The 15,734-nt window shown below is 38.1% G+C and overlaps 1 protein-coding gene across 1 annotated transcript in view; it reads right to left on the bottom strand.

Moving 5' to 3' along the window:
• The window catches only part of LOC105010153 (NACHT, LRR and PYD domains-containing protein 12-like), a 38,505-nt gene extending 27,477 nt beyond the window's left edge, over window positions 1-11,028 (bottom strand). The window contains exons 1-10 of the mRNA XM_034295283.1: window positions 10,944-11,028; window positions 8,557-8,706; window positions 8,359-8,475; window positions 7,327-7,443; window positions 6,166-6,282; window positions 5,005-5,121; window positions 3,844-3,960; window positions 2,687-2,803; window positions 1,528-1,644; window positions 366-482 (exon numbers count right to left, since the gene is read on the bottom strand). Of these exons, the coding sequence (XP_034151174.1) occupies window positions 366-482; window positions 1,528-1,644; window positions 2,687-2,803; window positions 3,844-3,960; window positions 5,005-5,121; window positions 6,166-6,282; window positions 7,327-7,443; window positions 8,359-8,475; window positions 8,557-8,669 (1,049 nt within the window). The 5' untranslated portion in view covers window positions 8,670-8,706; window positions 10,944-11,028. The remainder of the gene's footprint in view (window positions 1-365; window positions 483-1,527; window positions 1,645-2,686; window positions 2,804-3,843; window positions 3,961-5,004; window positions 5,122-6,165; window positions 6,283-7,326; window positions 7,444-8,358; window positions 8,476-8,556; window positions 8,707-10,943) is intronic.
• Between the last annotated feature and the right edge of the window lie 4,706 nt (window positions 11,029-15,734).

The raw sequence follows: 15,734 nt of genomic DNA, 5'->3' as shown, positions 1-15,734 counted from the left end.
ATTCAGACCTGGGAGGTTAATACAAAAAACGGGCCTGCTTATACATGAAGAAAAGCAAATGCCCATAATGCTAAATATGTAACAATAAAACAACCCTATTCAGACTTTGGTGGGTTTTTTAATATAATGCACTATACTGCCATTATACCAGCTTCATTTAATGGATCTTAATGAAAATGACACCATACCTGGTGGTATTTATCATAATTGTTACCATCATAACTGTTACCATCAAAATTGTTAATTAGCATCGTGCCTCAGAAAAACTCATGACCCTACCTGTTGTCATGGCGTCAGATAATGGGGAACCAGATAAACAAATAAGAGACAATGTTGACAATCACTGACCCTTGACTTCTTCTTACCTTTGTTTAGTGGAAAAGTCTCCCTCTATGAAGTATAAAGTAGGATCTATAGTCCAGTCACTCTCCATGGACACACAGTTTGGTACAGGGGAGTCTGGTCTCTCCTGCTGATTTGGCCTTCAAAAAAACAGAGGCAAACATTATTATATCTTCACTGAACCCGGATGGGGAAAAATCTATCTTAAAACTAGAAAAACATCTACAGAAGTAAATGTAAGGGGCTTGCGAGCTTCTTTACATTTAAAAATATATAAGAATGAAGTTGGGAAATTCATACCATTAGAAATAATGTTGGTTTTGTCCATTTAACTTCATTGGTTCAAAAGAAACAGTACAACATTCAGTCAATGGAAACTATGTAAATAACGTTCATTAATTTAGTCATACCCGATAAATGATTAGGAATTTTCAGTTGTATAACCTAAGGAGTGGGCCAAAATCCCTGCTGCAGTGTGTGCTAACCTGGTCAAGAACTGCAGGAAACGTATGAACTCTGTAATTGCAAACAAAGGTTTCTGTACCAAATATTAAGTTCTGCTTTTCTGATGTATCAAATACTTATGTCATGCAATAAAATGCAAATTAATTACTTAAAAATCATACAATGTGATTTTCTGGATTTATGTTTTAGATACCATCACTCACAGTTGAAAAGTACCTATGATAAAAATGACAGACTTCTACATGCTTTGTAAGTGGGAAAACCTGCAAAATCGGCAGTGTATCAAATACTTTTTCTCCCCACTTTATATACATATGCTAATTTATGCTAATGAACAAAATCCACCGATCCGCAGATTCAGACCTGGGAGGTTAATACAAAAAACGGGCCTGCTTATACATGAAGAAAAGCAAATGCCCATAATGCTAAATATGTAACAATAAAACAACCCTATTCAGACTTTGGTGGGTTTTTTAATATAATGCACTATACTGCCATTATACCAGCTTCATTTAATGCATCTTAATGAAAATGACACCATACCTGGTGGTATTTATCATAATTGTTACCATCATAACTGTTACCATCAAAATTGTTAATTAGCATCGTGCCTCAGAAAAACTCATGACCCTACCTGTTGTCATGGCGTCAGATAATGGGGAACCAGATAAACAAATAAGAGACAATGTTGACAATCACTGACCCTTGACTTCTTCTTACCTTTGTTCAGTGGAAAAGTCTCCCTCTATGAAGTATAAAGTAGGATCTATAGTCCAGTCACTCTCCATGGACACACAGTTTGGTACAGGGGAGGCTGGTCTCTCCTGCTGATTTGGCCTTCAAAAAAACAGAGACAAACATTATGTATCTTCACTGAACCCGGATGGGGAAAAATCTATCTTAAAACTAGAAAAACATCTACAGAAGTAAATGTAAGGGGCTTGCGAGCTTCTTTACATTTAAAAATAAATAAGACTGAAGTTGGGAAAATCATACCATTAGAAATAATGTTCGTTTTGTCCATCTAACTTCATTGGTTCAAAAGAAATAGTACAACATTCAGTCAATGGAAACTATGTAAATAACGTTCATTAATTTAGTCATACCCGATAAATGATTAGGAATTTTCAGTTGTATAACCCAAAGAGTGGGCCAAAATCCCTGCTGCAGTGTGTGCAAACCTGGTCAAGAACTGCTGGAAAAGTATGAACTCTGTAACTGCAAACAAAGGTTTCTGTACCAAATATTAAGTTCTGCTATTCTGATGTATCAAATACCTATGTCATGCAATAAAATGCAAATTAATTACTTAAAAATCATACAATGTGATTTTCTGGATTTATGTTTTAGATTCCATCACTCACAGTTGAAGAGTACCTATGATAAAAATGACAGACTTCTACATGCTTTGTAAGTGGGAAAACCTGCAAAATCGGCAGTGTATCAAATACTTTTTCTCCCCACTGTATATACATATGCTAATTTATGCTAATGAACAAAATCCACCGATCCGCAGATTCAGACCTGGGAGGTTAATACAAAAAACAGGCCTGCTTATACATGAAGAAAACAAATGCCCATAATGCTAAATATGTAACAATAAAACAAGCCTATTCAGACTTTGGTGGGTTTTTTAATATAATGCATTATACTGCCATTATACCAGCTTCATTTAATGGATCTTAATGAAAATGACACCATACCTGGTGGAATTTATCATAATTATTACCATCATAACTGTTACCATCATAATTGTTAATTAGCATCGTGCCTCAGAAAAACTCATGACCCTACCTGTTGTCATGGCGTCAGATAATGGGGAACCAGATAAACAAATAAGAGACAATGTTGACAATCACTGACCATGACTTCTTCCTACCTTTGTTCAGTAGAAAAGTCTCCTTTCCTGAAGTTTAAAGGCTGATTCATAGACAAGTTACTCTTCATGGACATACAGCTGGGTACAGGGGAGGCTGGTCTCTCCTGCTGATTTGGCCTTCAAAAGAACAGAGACAAACATTATGTATCTTCACTGAACCCGGATGGGGAAAAATCAATCTTAAAACTAGAAAAACAATTACAGAAGTAAATGTAAGGGGCTTGCGAGCTTCTTTACATTTAAAAATATATAAGAATGAAGTTGGGAAATTCATACCATTAGAAATAATGTTCGTTATGTCCATCTAACTTTATTGGTTCAAAAGAAATAGTACAACATTCAGTCAATGGAAACTATGTAAATAACGTTCATTAATTTAGTCATACCCGATAAATGATTAGGAATTTTCAGTTGTATAACCTAAGGAGTGGGCCAAAATCCCTGCTGCAGTGTGTGCAAACCTGGTCAAGAACTGCAGGAAACGTATGAACTCTGTAATTGCAAATAAAGGTTTCTGTACCAAATATTAAGTTCTGCTTTTCTGATGTATCAAATACTTGTCATGCAATAAAATGCAAATTAATTACTTAAAAATCATACAATGTGATTTTCTGGATTTATGTTTTAGATACCATCACTCACAGTTGAAAAGTACCTATGATAAAAATGACAGACTTCTACATGCTTTGTAAGTGGGAAAACCTGCAAAATCGGCAGTGTATCAAATACTTTTTCTCCCCACTGTATATACATATGCTAATTTATGCTAATGAACAAAATCCACCGATCCGCAGATTCAGACCTGGGAGGTTAATACAAAAAACGGGCCTGCTTATACATGAAGAAAACAAATGCCCATAATGCTAAATATGTAACAATAAAACAACCCTATTCAGACTTTGGTGGGTTTTTTAATATAATGCATTATACTGCCATTATACCAGCTTCATTTAATGGATCTTAATGAAAATGACACCATACCTGGTGGTATTTATCATAATTGTTACCATCATAACTGTTACCATCAAAATTGTTAATTAGCATCGTGCCTCAGAAAAACTCATGACCCTACCTGTTGTCATGGCGTCAGATAATGGGGAACCAGATAAACAAATAAGAGACAATGTTGACAATCACTGACCATGACTTCTTCCTACCTTTGTTCAGTAGAAAAGTCTCCCTCTATGAAAGAAAAAGTAGGATCTATAGTCCAGTCACTCTCCATGGACACACAGTTTGGTACAGGGGAGGCTGGTCTCTCCTGCTGATTTGGCCTTCAAAAGAACAGAGACAAACATTATGTATCTTCACTGAACCCGGATGGGGAAAAATCTATCTTAAAACTAGAAAAACATCTACAGAAGTAAATGTAAGGGGCTTGCGAGCTTCTTTACATTTAAAAATATATAAGAATGAAGTTGGGAAATTCATACCATTAGAAATAATGTTGGTTTTGTCCATCTAACTTCATTGGTTCAAAAGAAATAGTACAACATTCAGTCAAAGGAAACTATGTAAATAATGTTCATTAATTTAGTCATACCCGATAAATGATTAGGAATTTTCAATTGTATAACCTAAGGAGTGGGCCAAAATCTCTGCTGCAGTGTGTGCAAACCTGGTCAAGAACTGCTGGAAAAGTATGAACTCTGTAACTGCAAACAAAGGTTTCTGTACCAAATATTAAGTTCTGCTATTCTGATGTATCAAATACTTATGTCATGCAATAAAATGCAAATTAATTACTTAAAAATCATACAATGTGATTTTCTGGATTTATGTTTTAGATTCCATCACTCACAGTTGAAAAGTACCTATGATAAAAATGACAGACTTCTACATGCTTTGTAAGTGGGAAAACCTGCAAAATCGGCAGTGTATCAAATACTTTTTCTCCCCACTTTATATACATATGCTAATTTATGCTAATGAACAAAATCCACCGATCCGCAGATTCAGACCTGGGAGGTTAATACAAAAAACGGGCCTGCTTATACATGAAGAAAAGCAAATGCCCATAATGCTAAATATGTAACAATAAAACAACCCTATTCAGACTTTGGTGGGTTTTTTAATATAATGCATTATACTGCCATTATACCAGCTTCATTTAATGGATCTTAATGAAAATGACACCATACCTGGTGGTATTTATCATAATTGTTACCATCATAACTGTTACCATCAAAATTGTTAATTAGCATCGTGCCTCAGAAAAACTCATGACCCTACCTGTTGTCATGGCGTCAGATAATGGGGAACCAGATAAACAAATAAGAGACAATGTTGACAATCACTGACCCTTGACTTCTTCTTACCTTTGTTTAGTGGAAAAGTCTCCCTCTATGAAGTATAAAGTAGGATCTATAGTCCAGTCACTCTCCATGGACACACAGTTTGGTACAGGGGAGGCTGGTCTCTCCTGCTGATTTGGCCTTCAAAAAAACAGAGACAAACATTATGTATCTTCACTGAACCCGGATGGGGAAAAATCTATCTTAAAACTAGAAAAACATCTACAGAAGTAAATGTAAGGGGCTTGCGAGCTTCTTTACATTTAAAAATAAATAAGACTGAAGTTGGGAAAATCATACCATTAGAAATAATGTTGGTTTTGTCCATCTAACTTCATTGGTTCAAAAGAAATAGTACAACATTCAGTCAATGGAAACTATGTAAATAACGTTCATTAATTTAGTCATACCCGATAAATGATTAGGAATTTTCAGTTGTATAACCCAAAGAGTGGGCCAAAATCCCTGCTGCAGTGTGTGCTAACCTGGATAAGAACTGCAGGAAACGTATGAACTCTGTAATTGCAAACAAAGGTTTCTGTACCAAATATTAAGTTCTGCTATTCTGATGTATCAAATACTTATGTCATGCAATAAAATGCAAATTAATTACTTAAAAATCATACAATGTGATTTTCTGGATTTATGTTTTAGATTCCATCACTCACAGTTGAAAAGTACCTATGATAAAAATGACAGACTTCTACATGCTTTGTAAGTGGGAAAACCTGCAAAATCGGCAGTGTATCAAATACTTTTTCTCCCCACTTTATATACATATGCTAATTTATGCTAATGAACAAAATCCACCGATCCGCAGATTCAGACCTGGGAGGTTAATACAAAAAACGGGCCTGCTTATACATGAAGAAAAGCAAATGCCCATAATGCTAAATATGTAACAATAAAACAACCCTATTCAGACTTTGGTGGGTTTTTTAATATAATGCATTATACTGCCATTATACCAGCTTCATTTAATGCATCTTAATGAAAATGACACCATACCTGGTGGTATTTATCATAATTGTTACCATCATAACTGTTACCATCAAAATTGTTAATTAGCATCGTGCCTCAGAAAAACTCATGACCCTACCTGTTGTCATGGCGTCAGATAATGGGGAACCAGATAAACAAATAAGAGACAATGTTGACAATCACTGACCCTTGACTTCTTCTTACCTTTGTTTAGTGGAAAAGTCTCCCTCTATGAAGTATAAAGTAGGATCTATAGTCCAGTCACTCTCCATGGACACACAGTTTGGTACAGGGGAGGCTGGTCTCTCCTGCTGATTTGGCCTTCAAAAAAACAGAGACAAACATTATGTATCTTCACTGAACCCGGATGGGGAAAAATCTATCTTAAAACTAGAAAAACATCTACAGAAGTAAATGTAAGGGGCTTGCGAGCTTCTTTACATTTAAAAATATATAAGACTGAAGTTGGGAAAATCATACCATTAGAAATAATGTTGGTTTTGTCCATCTAACTTCATTGGTTCAAAAGAAATAGTACAACATTCAGTCAATGGAAACTATGTAAATAACGTTCATTAATTTAGTCATACCCGATAAATGATTAGGAATTTTCAGTTGTATAACCCAAAGAGTGGGCCAAAATCCCTGCTGCAGTGTGTGCTAACCTGGATAAGAACTGCAGGAAACGTATGAACTCTGTAATTGCAAACAAAGGTTTCTGTACCAAATATTAAGTTCTGCTATTCTGATGTATCAAATACTTATGTCATGCAATAAAATGCAAATTAATTACTTAAAAATCATACAATGTGATTTTCTGGATTTATGTTTTAGATTCCATCACTCACAGTTGAAAAGTACCTATGATAAAAATGACAGACTTCTACATGCTTTGTAAGTGGGAAAACCTGCAAAATCGGCAGTGTATCAAATACTTTTTCTCCCCACTTTATATACATATGCTAATTTATGCTAATGAACAAAATCCACCGATCCGCAGATTCAGACCTGGGAGGTTAATACAAAAAACGGGCCTGCTTATACATGAAGAAAAGCAAATGCCCATAATGCTAAATATGTAACAATAAAACAACCCTATTCAGACTTTGGTGGGTTTTTTAATATAATGCATTATACTGCCATTATACCAGCTTCATTTAATGGATCTTAATGAAAATGACACCATACCTGGTGGTATTTATCATAATTGTTACCATCATAACTGTTACCATCAAAATTGTTAATTAGCATCGTGCCTCAGAAAAACTCATGACCCTACCTGTTGTCATGGCGTCAGATAATGGGGAACCAGATAAACAAATAAGAGACAATGTTGACAATCACTGACCCTTGACTTCTTCTTACCTTTGTTTAGTGGAAAAGTCTCCCTCTATGAAGTATAAAGTAGGATCTATAGTCCAGTCACTCTCCATGGACACACAGTTTGGTACAGGGGAGGCTGGTCTCTCCTGCTGATTTGGCCTTCAAAAAAACAGAGACAAACATTATGTATCTTCACTGAACCCGGATGGGGAAAAATCTATCTTAAAACTAGAAAAACATCTACAGAAGTAAATGTAAGGGGCTTGCGAGCTTCTTTACATTTAAAAATATATAAGACTGAAGTTGGGAAAATCATACCATTAGAAATAATGTTGGTTTTGTCCATCTAACTTCATTGGTTCAAAAGAAATAGTACAACATTCAGTCAATGGAAACTATGTAAATAACGTTCATTAATTTAGTCATACCCGATAAATGATTAGGAATTTTCAGTTGTATAACCCAAAGAGTGGGCCAAAATCCCTGCTGCAGTGTGTGCTAACCTGGTTAAGAACTGCAGGAAACGTATGAACTCTGTAATTGCAAATAAAGGTTTCTGTACCAAATATTAAGTTCTGCTTTTCTGATGTATCAAATACTTATGTCATGCAATAAAATGCTAATGAATTACTTAAAAATCATACAATGGGATTTTCTGGATTTATGTTTTAGATTCCATCACTCACAGTTGAAGAGTACCTATGATAAAAATGACAGACTTCTACATGCTTTGTAAGTGGGAAAACCTGCAAAATCTGCAGTGTATCAAATACTTTTTTCCCCCACTGTATATATATGCTAATTTAAGCTAATGAATAAAATCCACCGATCCGCAGATCCAGACCTGGGAGGTTAATACAAAAAATGGGCCTGCTTATACATGAAGAAAAGCAAATGCCCATAATGCTAAATATGTAACAAACAAAAAAACTATTCAAACTGTGGTGTTTTTTTTTAATATAATGCCTCAGAAAAGCTCACGACCCTACCTGTTGTCATGGCGTCAGATAATGTGGAAACAGATAAACAAATAAGAGACAAAGTTGACAATCAGTGATGATGACCCATTCCTACCTTTGTTCAGTAGAAAAGTCTTCCTCCCTGAACTTTAAAGGAGGATTCATAGACCTGTCACTCTTCATGGACACACAGCTGGGAACAGGGGAGGCTGGTCTCTTCTGCTCATTTGGCCTTTAAAAAAACAGAGACAAACATTACTTATCTATGCTGAACCCTGGTGGGGAAACTTAATTCTTAAAATTTTCATCTCACATCTTAGCTTCGCTGTCATGATTCATTTCATCGGCAGGGTTTCTCTTCTTTATGTCCACAGACAGACTCATTTTAGAGGCATTGCCCTTCTCTCCCTCCTCAGAGAGACTCATTACAGAGGCTTAGACCTCCTCCTCTCACCGCTTAGACCTGTAAACATCATGGAAACACACTGCCTGGATCAAGACTGTAAACTATTGAGACACAATTTCTAGATCAGACACAACGTTGTTAACACATTGACTTGAGCACACACATACCCATTACAAACAGACATGGACACAACTCCAGAGGGCTGTACTACGAAGGGAGTTTAACCTACTCAGATTTAACTCGGGGTTATCAAGGAAAGTCAGGGTTGACAAACTCTGATTGCTTAAATTGGTGTTAAACAATACTACGACAATGTCAGTTTGTTGATTAGGTGTGAACTGAATTGGAGTTTGTGCGCGTTCACTTAAAAGGGGTGCTTTCAGCCACGCAGGCTGAGATTTTGCATAATGTCTCGTGCTCTGTATTTTTCCCTGTTTATAATGTCAGGATATGACAAGTTTAAAGGAAAGTTAACAGCTAAATCTAACACCCTGATGACCAACAAACACGTAAAAGAGTCTATGTAGCCTAAATATGTGAAAACAATTAGTATAATTCAATTTTAACCTCCACATTGGCTACAACAATACTATCCTGTGTTGGTGCAGTAGAGGAATGTAGCACTGACAATGGCTCCACATTCGCTATGTAGTGTTTTGATTATTTACTCTTTATATTGTTTTTATTTTTGTACACTGAACAAAATTATAAACGCAACACTTTTGTTTTTGCCCACATTTATCATTAACTGAACTCAAAGGTCTGAGACTTTCTCTATGTACACAAAAGTCCTATTTCTCTCAAATATTGTTCACAGATCTGTCTAAATCTCTGTTAGTGAGCACTCCTCCTTTGCCGAGTTAATCCATCCACCTCACAGGTGTGGCATATCAAGATGCTGAAGCATCAACATTCCACAGGCCACAATCAACAACCTGATCAACTCTATGCGAAGGAGATGTGTTGCACTGCTTGAGGCAAATGGTGGTCACACCAGATACTGACTGGTTTTCGTACCCCCCCAGGACCCCCCCAATACAGTGAAACTGCACATTTTAGAGTGGCCATTTAATAACCTACTCATGTGTTCACAGCCTTTATGTTGAAGGTAAAATCATATCAATTGTTATGACTGCCCAGTTTAAAATATTTGTATGTATTTCACATGCCTGACTAGTACAGTTGAGGCGGAGAGGCTACTACTGAAAGATGTGTGACTCATACATAGACCCACGCCACTGGGCCTCCAGACTGGTCACCATTAGAAGGTGATCACATAATCTGACAAAAAATTTTCAGGCACTTTTAACATTCTACCATTGTAAGAAAATCACCAGCTAATGTGTCCTTAAATTGTCTTGAATATAAGAAGAAGCTTTTAGGCCAAATAATGTAGGCTAGGTGAGGATCAGCGCCACCGTCCCGTACACCCCCAGTTCCTATCACTCCACAAACACATCCTGGACGTCTTCGTGTCACGTCTTCAACAATTCACACTAGGTCCCAATCATCTCGTTAGTATGTGTTTAAATGTTTCCTCTCTACTCCCCACATTCATCGATTATTGTTGTTTGCTGTCAGTGTGCTTCGCGTAACCGGTGAGTGGTTCCGTTTGCTGTTTAAGGATTCAGCCCTTTTGTTTTCATTGTTTGTTTTTTTATACTGATTAAAAAACCCTTACATCGTGTATATTCGCCTGCGCCTGGTTCTTCCACTATCACCACTCGTTACAGACATAATCAATAGAATAGACCTGTCTTATGACTGTATATTGTATAGAATATAGTATTATATAGAATAAAAACGTAATTATTGGAGAACACGTAAGAACAACATTTTCTACTAATGCTAATAAAGTTGCCTTTAGTTGGTTTTATGATTTTTACTTCCGTTTTTATAATTTTGTTCATGGATCAAACGTAGACATAATCAGATAAGGGGTTAATCGGGAAGTTACACCCGATGTCACAAAGTTATTCCTAAAGTTACCTGAGCCATTTATCTCGCTTCGTAGTAGACCCGTTTCGTTTTCCCTTTTCTGAGATTAAACATTGTACTCCTAACAGTGAACAAATAACTCAATTAGAAAACATAAAGAAGCACAACGTAAGTTACTGGTTATTATATTTGTTGGAGGCAGCGTCCTTAGGGCCGTGTAAAAGTATTTATTCGTCTGCAGATATCAAGTGTCGTCATTAACTTTTAAAGCTCAAATACCTACAAGTAATATCTCACTTTCGGTATTCATTCTTCTTTTCTGTCCTTTAGAAAATATTTGTCATTCAAATACTTACGTAATTGTTTTATCTTCCCTTGTGTTTTTGTTGTGGTGTCTCAAAATGGAGCCTGGACTGACTAAAAAGATACTTTCGATTTCAGTTCAGCATTCTTTCAAAAACACATTCGTAAGTGTTGTATTGTTACCTTCCACTAGATGGCAGAAAACACTTGCTGTGACTCCATAATCATGTTGTTCAAGTTCTGTTGCTAAACCCAAGAGAGCAGACTCACATGTATAACTTAATAATAACTTAAAACATAATAGTAACTTAAAACACACCACTATTCAGATCAAGCATTGTTTATAAGCATTGCTTCATTGTATTTTGATACACCAGAATAGTGCATTTGCCTTGTGACATTGGGCTTCAGAGACAGTTTGAGTATCTTCTATGCTGTTTCTGTAGTGCAAGACTTGGGTTTATCATTGTATTTATCATATTGTATGGCAAGGAAGTTTGACAGAATTTGGTGAAAGATTGACCTGTGGTGCTCACATACAGCTCTGGAAAAGTAAGAGACCACTGCACCTTCAACCTTTTTAGAATGGAAAGGAAAAAGGTGCAGTGGTCTCTTAATTTTTTCCGGAGATGTATGTAAAAGTGGATGCACAGACCTTCCATTCTGCACAATGATAGTGGTGGTGTAATCGATGTTACACTCAAAACAGATGGCATCATAAAGAAGGAAAACTATGTGGATATATTGAAGCAACATCTCAAGGCATCAGTCAGGAAGTTAAAGTTTGGTTGCAAATGGTTCTCCCAAATGGACAATGGCCCCAAGCATACTTCCCAGTCCTTCCTCCAACCCCCTCTCCCCAGCATCAAGAGAATAAATCTTATGAAGGTAAAGGTGCCCCTCTAGTCTCCATTCTTTGTAACTGTTTCAAATAAAATTAGTTGACACTGAATATGAACATTGGGCTGTATGTTACATGTGATATTATATAGTGCAGTAATATGTTTATTACATGTAGTATGAGATGAACTGTTAGTATAGTGGGTCAGTATAATGACGTGAACTATGAGTTAGTATAGTGGTTTAGTGTAATGACATGAACTATGAGTTAGTATAGTGGTTTAGTGTAATGACATGAACTATGTGTTAGTATAGTGGTTTAGTGTAATGACATGAACTATGAGTTAGTATAGTGGTTTAGTGTAATGACATGAACTATGAGTTAGTATAGTGGTTTAGTGTAATGACATGAACTATGAGTTAGTGTAGTGTTTTAGTGGAATGACATGAACTAAAGATACACAACAAACTGAACCATTATCATTTTCTATTGGTCCAATGATGATTGATGCTGAAATATGGGTTGGTCTGTTTCACCAGCCTATCTTGGGCCTCGATGTTGTTATGAAACTGGACTCCACATTGGACATCAATGATGGAAAGGTGACATGGCCACTCAGAAAGGTGGAATTAACAAACTTGAAAGACCACCCTATATGGACCACCAAATAGAATGACGGTGCTCGTCCACTATTCTATCACAAATTCACCTGCAAACACACTGCCTTGTCCCAGATGACTGTTTATGAGCCAAAAAGGTAAGTTGGATAAGGACCCTGTACACCTGATAGGTGAAGCACCGACTTAAATAAAACAATACCACATCAGTAAAGAACACATGGCTGCAACTAAAGTAGTAAATAGAGATTAACATAACATGGGTGTTGTGGAAAAGTCACATTCTGCGTCAAACAGTCCAGTCTGGCTGGTGAAAAATCCAACAGGTGCATGGTGTGTGACTGTAGACTACAGGAATGCAAATGAAACCATTTCCAAACTCACCCCACTGGTTCCAGACATATCTACTATTTTTGCCTCACTGTCACATGAAGACTAGTTTTTTTCTGTGATTGACCAGACTAATGGCTTTTGGTCAGTGCCACTACATCCTGATGTCAGACAGTGTTCCGAATTTCTGGCCACCTGACGGTAGGTGTCGAAACACTGTCATGTGAAATTCAACAAAACTTCACATGACAGTGTTGATTTGTGGGGTTGGAGAAGAATACAGGTCAGATCAGTGTGACGTTGTGGAAAGGTGAAGCCAAATGCAAGATCAGAGGGATTGTGATGGACGTCTGGCAGAGAAGGTTGGATGTGGAGCCCAGGGGTGGATTTATATGTCCTGCAGAGGAAGGTAAGTGGGCTGAGGGTTAAAGGTCAGGATAGGAGGGAAGAGGTGGTGTTTTTATTTCTCACCGGTAGATGTTACTGTGTTTTGGAAAGCGTCATTCTGCCCATCACTAGTCACACGTCCTTCTCTACAAAACAGGTGTGCCATATCAATAGTGATTACATTGTTGTCTCTACAGTTCAAAGTGCAGAAGTGGACCTGCAACTCACAGCCGTATGCTGGAGAGATGTGCTGCTCTACAGGACTTGACCAGGATGGGTACTACCAACACAGAACGGGAGGTTATCCACTTGCTGGAGAACTTTGCCTCCTACTTCATGGAGGAGGGTACATCGCCTTGGCAACACCTGGCTCCATTATCTCCATCAGGCACAACAAAAGGCTCTTTTAAGAGTCTCCCACAGAGTCCTAAAGGAGCAGTTTTCCATTTACTAAACATTGCCAGCTGCAGTTCCTCAATTCCCCATTCCTCTGCCTTTGAGTTATACACCTCAGGTGAGGGTGTTGTTCAGGTGAGGGTGTTGTTCAGGTGAGGGTGTTGTTCAGGTGAGGGTGTTGTTCAGGTGAGGGTGCTGTTGAGGTGAGGGTGTTGTTCAGGTGAGGGTGTTGTTCAGGTAAGGGTACTGTCCTGGGCACCAGATAAGGACGCACACATACATTGGTTACTCTGGAAGACTTTGTCTCCGACGACATTATCTTTCTAACACACTCCTCCACTCCAACCCTCACCCCACTTCTCTACAATATCTAGGTTAAATCCATTGTATTGGTTACAATGGATTCAGCTCTGCATTTCATCTTGTGAGGATCATGATGACTACATTTACAAAGACACCAGGCCTACTCATGCTGTTGATGTGTCCATCTGTCTCTTGCCTGCAGCTTTGCTTTGATGTGGGTGAGGATGACAACCCCAAATCCTATCATGTCAACAACACTTGGATGAGTAACTTCATAATAAAGCAGTAGTTGTGCTCTACAGTTGGGAGTCATTATGTCATTTATGAAATGCTCAACCCATTCTGTGACCTCAGATCACGAAAGGAAATTACATAATAATCACATCAACCTGTTGTCATGGTTTGTAGAAAGGCTCGCAGTGGTTCCCAACCTGGGACACAGTACTGCTCTTTTCCATTCTAACCCTGTGATCAAAGACTGATGTAGACCTGGGACACAGTACTGCTGTTTTCCATTCTAACCCTGTGATCAGAGACTGATGTAGACCTGGGACACAGAACTGCTGTTTTCCATTCTAAACCTGTGATCAAAGACTGATGTAGACCTGGGACACTAAGTCAATGCAATACCTCACCCGGTAAAATGAAGTACTACCAGGACTCTGGGTCCCCCGGCTCAGAGTGAAGAATCCATATAACAGAGTAGGTGTTTATAATTCTGGTCCAGTCAATAGGAGTCTCCGATCAACAATTGGATAGTCTGATCATGTGTGGTAACTGTAAATGAACATTGGATTTCATGGCAAGCATGGTGGGAATTATATTTGATCAATAATGACAAGAGTCTGTCATGTCCTGATGTGTTTCACCTGTCTCATTATTGTCTCCACCCCACCAGGTGTCTTCTATGTTCCCGTCAACCTTTGTCTATTGATGCCTGTGTTTTCTGTTCACCTGCTGCCAGATTGTCTGTTGATCCGTTTTGTTTCCTGGTGTCCCCATCCATCCCTCACTCCCTGCCTGCCCTCCTGTACTTCTGCTATTCAGATCACACATCACAACCTTTGCCTGAGACGACGGGAATTATCTTTCATCAAATTCATATTAGATATTAATTAAGGAACACCACATAACCAGTATAATATTCTCAAGATCTTTACAGACAGCCCGATATAATTTATATATTTGCAATGAGGTATATAAAAAATTATTTTCAGGTATCGTGTTTTGCAGAGATAACTTACTGGCGCTCGCTGACGGATGATTTTCACTGAAACATCACCCCTAATCAGCAATGTGATACAGCCTCCATAGACTCAAGATGGCGAGTGTCAAGGTCTTTCGAAGGTAGCACATCATCCTCCAGCCCTGTGTCACTAGTCACTCCAGAGGGCAGTTCAGACACCCACACTCCCGTCCTACAGTCAGTCCTGTCCTCATCATTAGCATCCATTGGAGGGTTGACACCATCTGAACACACTCTTTCCTCGTCTAACTCCTCAGACTTGACTGACGTCCCTTCCATCATCAGAGTCATGAGGTAATGGGAGGCAGTTAACAGGCATTATTAGGTTGCGATTCACTGTCCTTTCTTGGCCTGTGGAGCTGTTTCAAATCCTGAAGGTGTCTTCAGGGACTTCAGTGCCTGAGGACATCTATGCTTAGCCCTCGCTGGCAGGGCCCAGATCATGTTCCCCAACGTTCTATTCATCCTTTCACAAGACCCATTCCCCATCGGATGGTATGGAGCTGTGTGAGATTTCTGGACCTCAGCAACAGCCAAAATCTCAGCAATCAGTGTACTCTCAAAGTTTGCTCCTGTCGTGGAGAATCAAATCCAAAAACAAATGCACTAGGCTCCAAAGTCACAGCACTCTTCAGTCTCACTATTCTCACCCTGTAGGGCGCCTCACTGTCTCTCCATCTCTCTCTCATGAGATCAGGTCTCTCAACTACCAGAGTTGGAACAG

The sequence above is a fragment of the Esox lucius genome, chromosome 11, assembly GCF_011004845.1.
Source record: "Esox lucius isolate fEsoLuc1 chromosome 11, fEsoLuc1.pri, whole genome shotgun sequence".
NCBI classification, from domain to species: domain Eukaryota; kingdom Metazoa; phylum Chordata; class Actinopteri; order Esociformes; family Esocidae; genus Esox; species Esox lucius.
The sequence above is the reverse complement of the archived record's forward strand: the minus strand, read 5'-3'. Positions and strand labels throughout refer to the sequence as shown.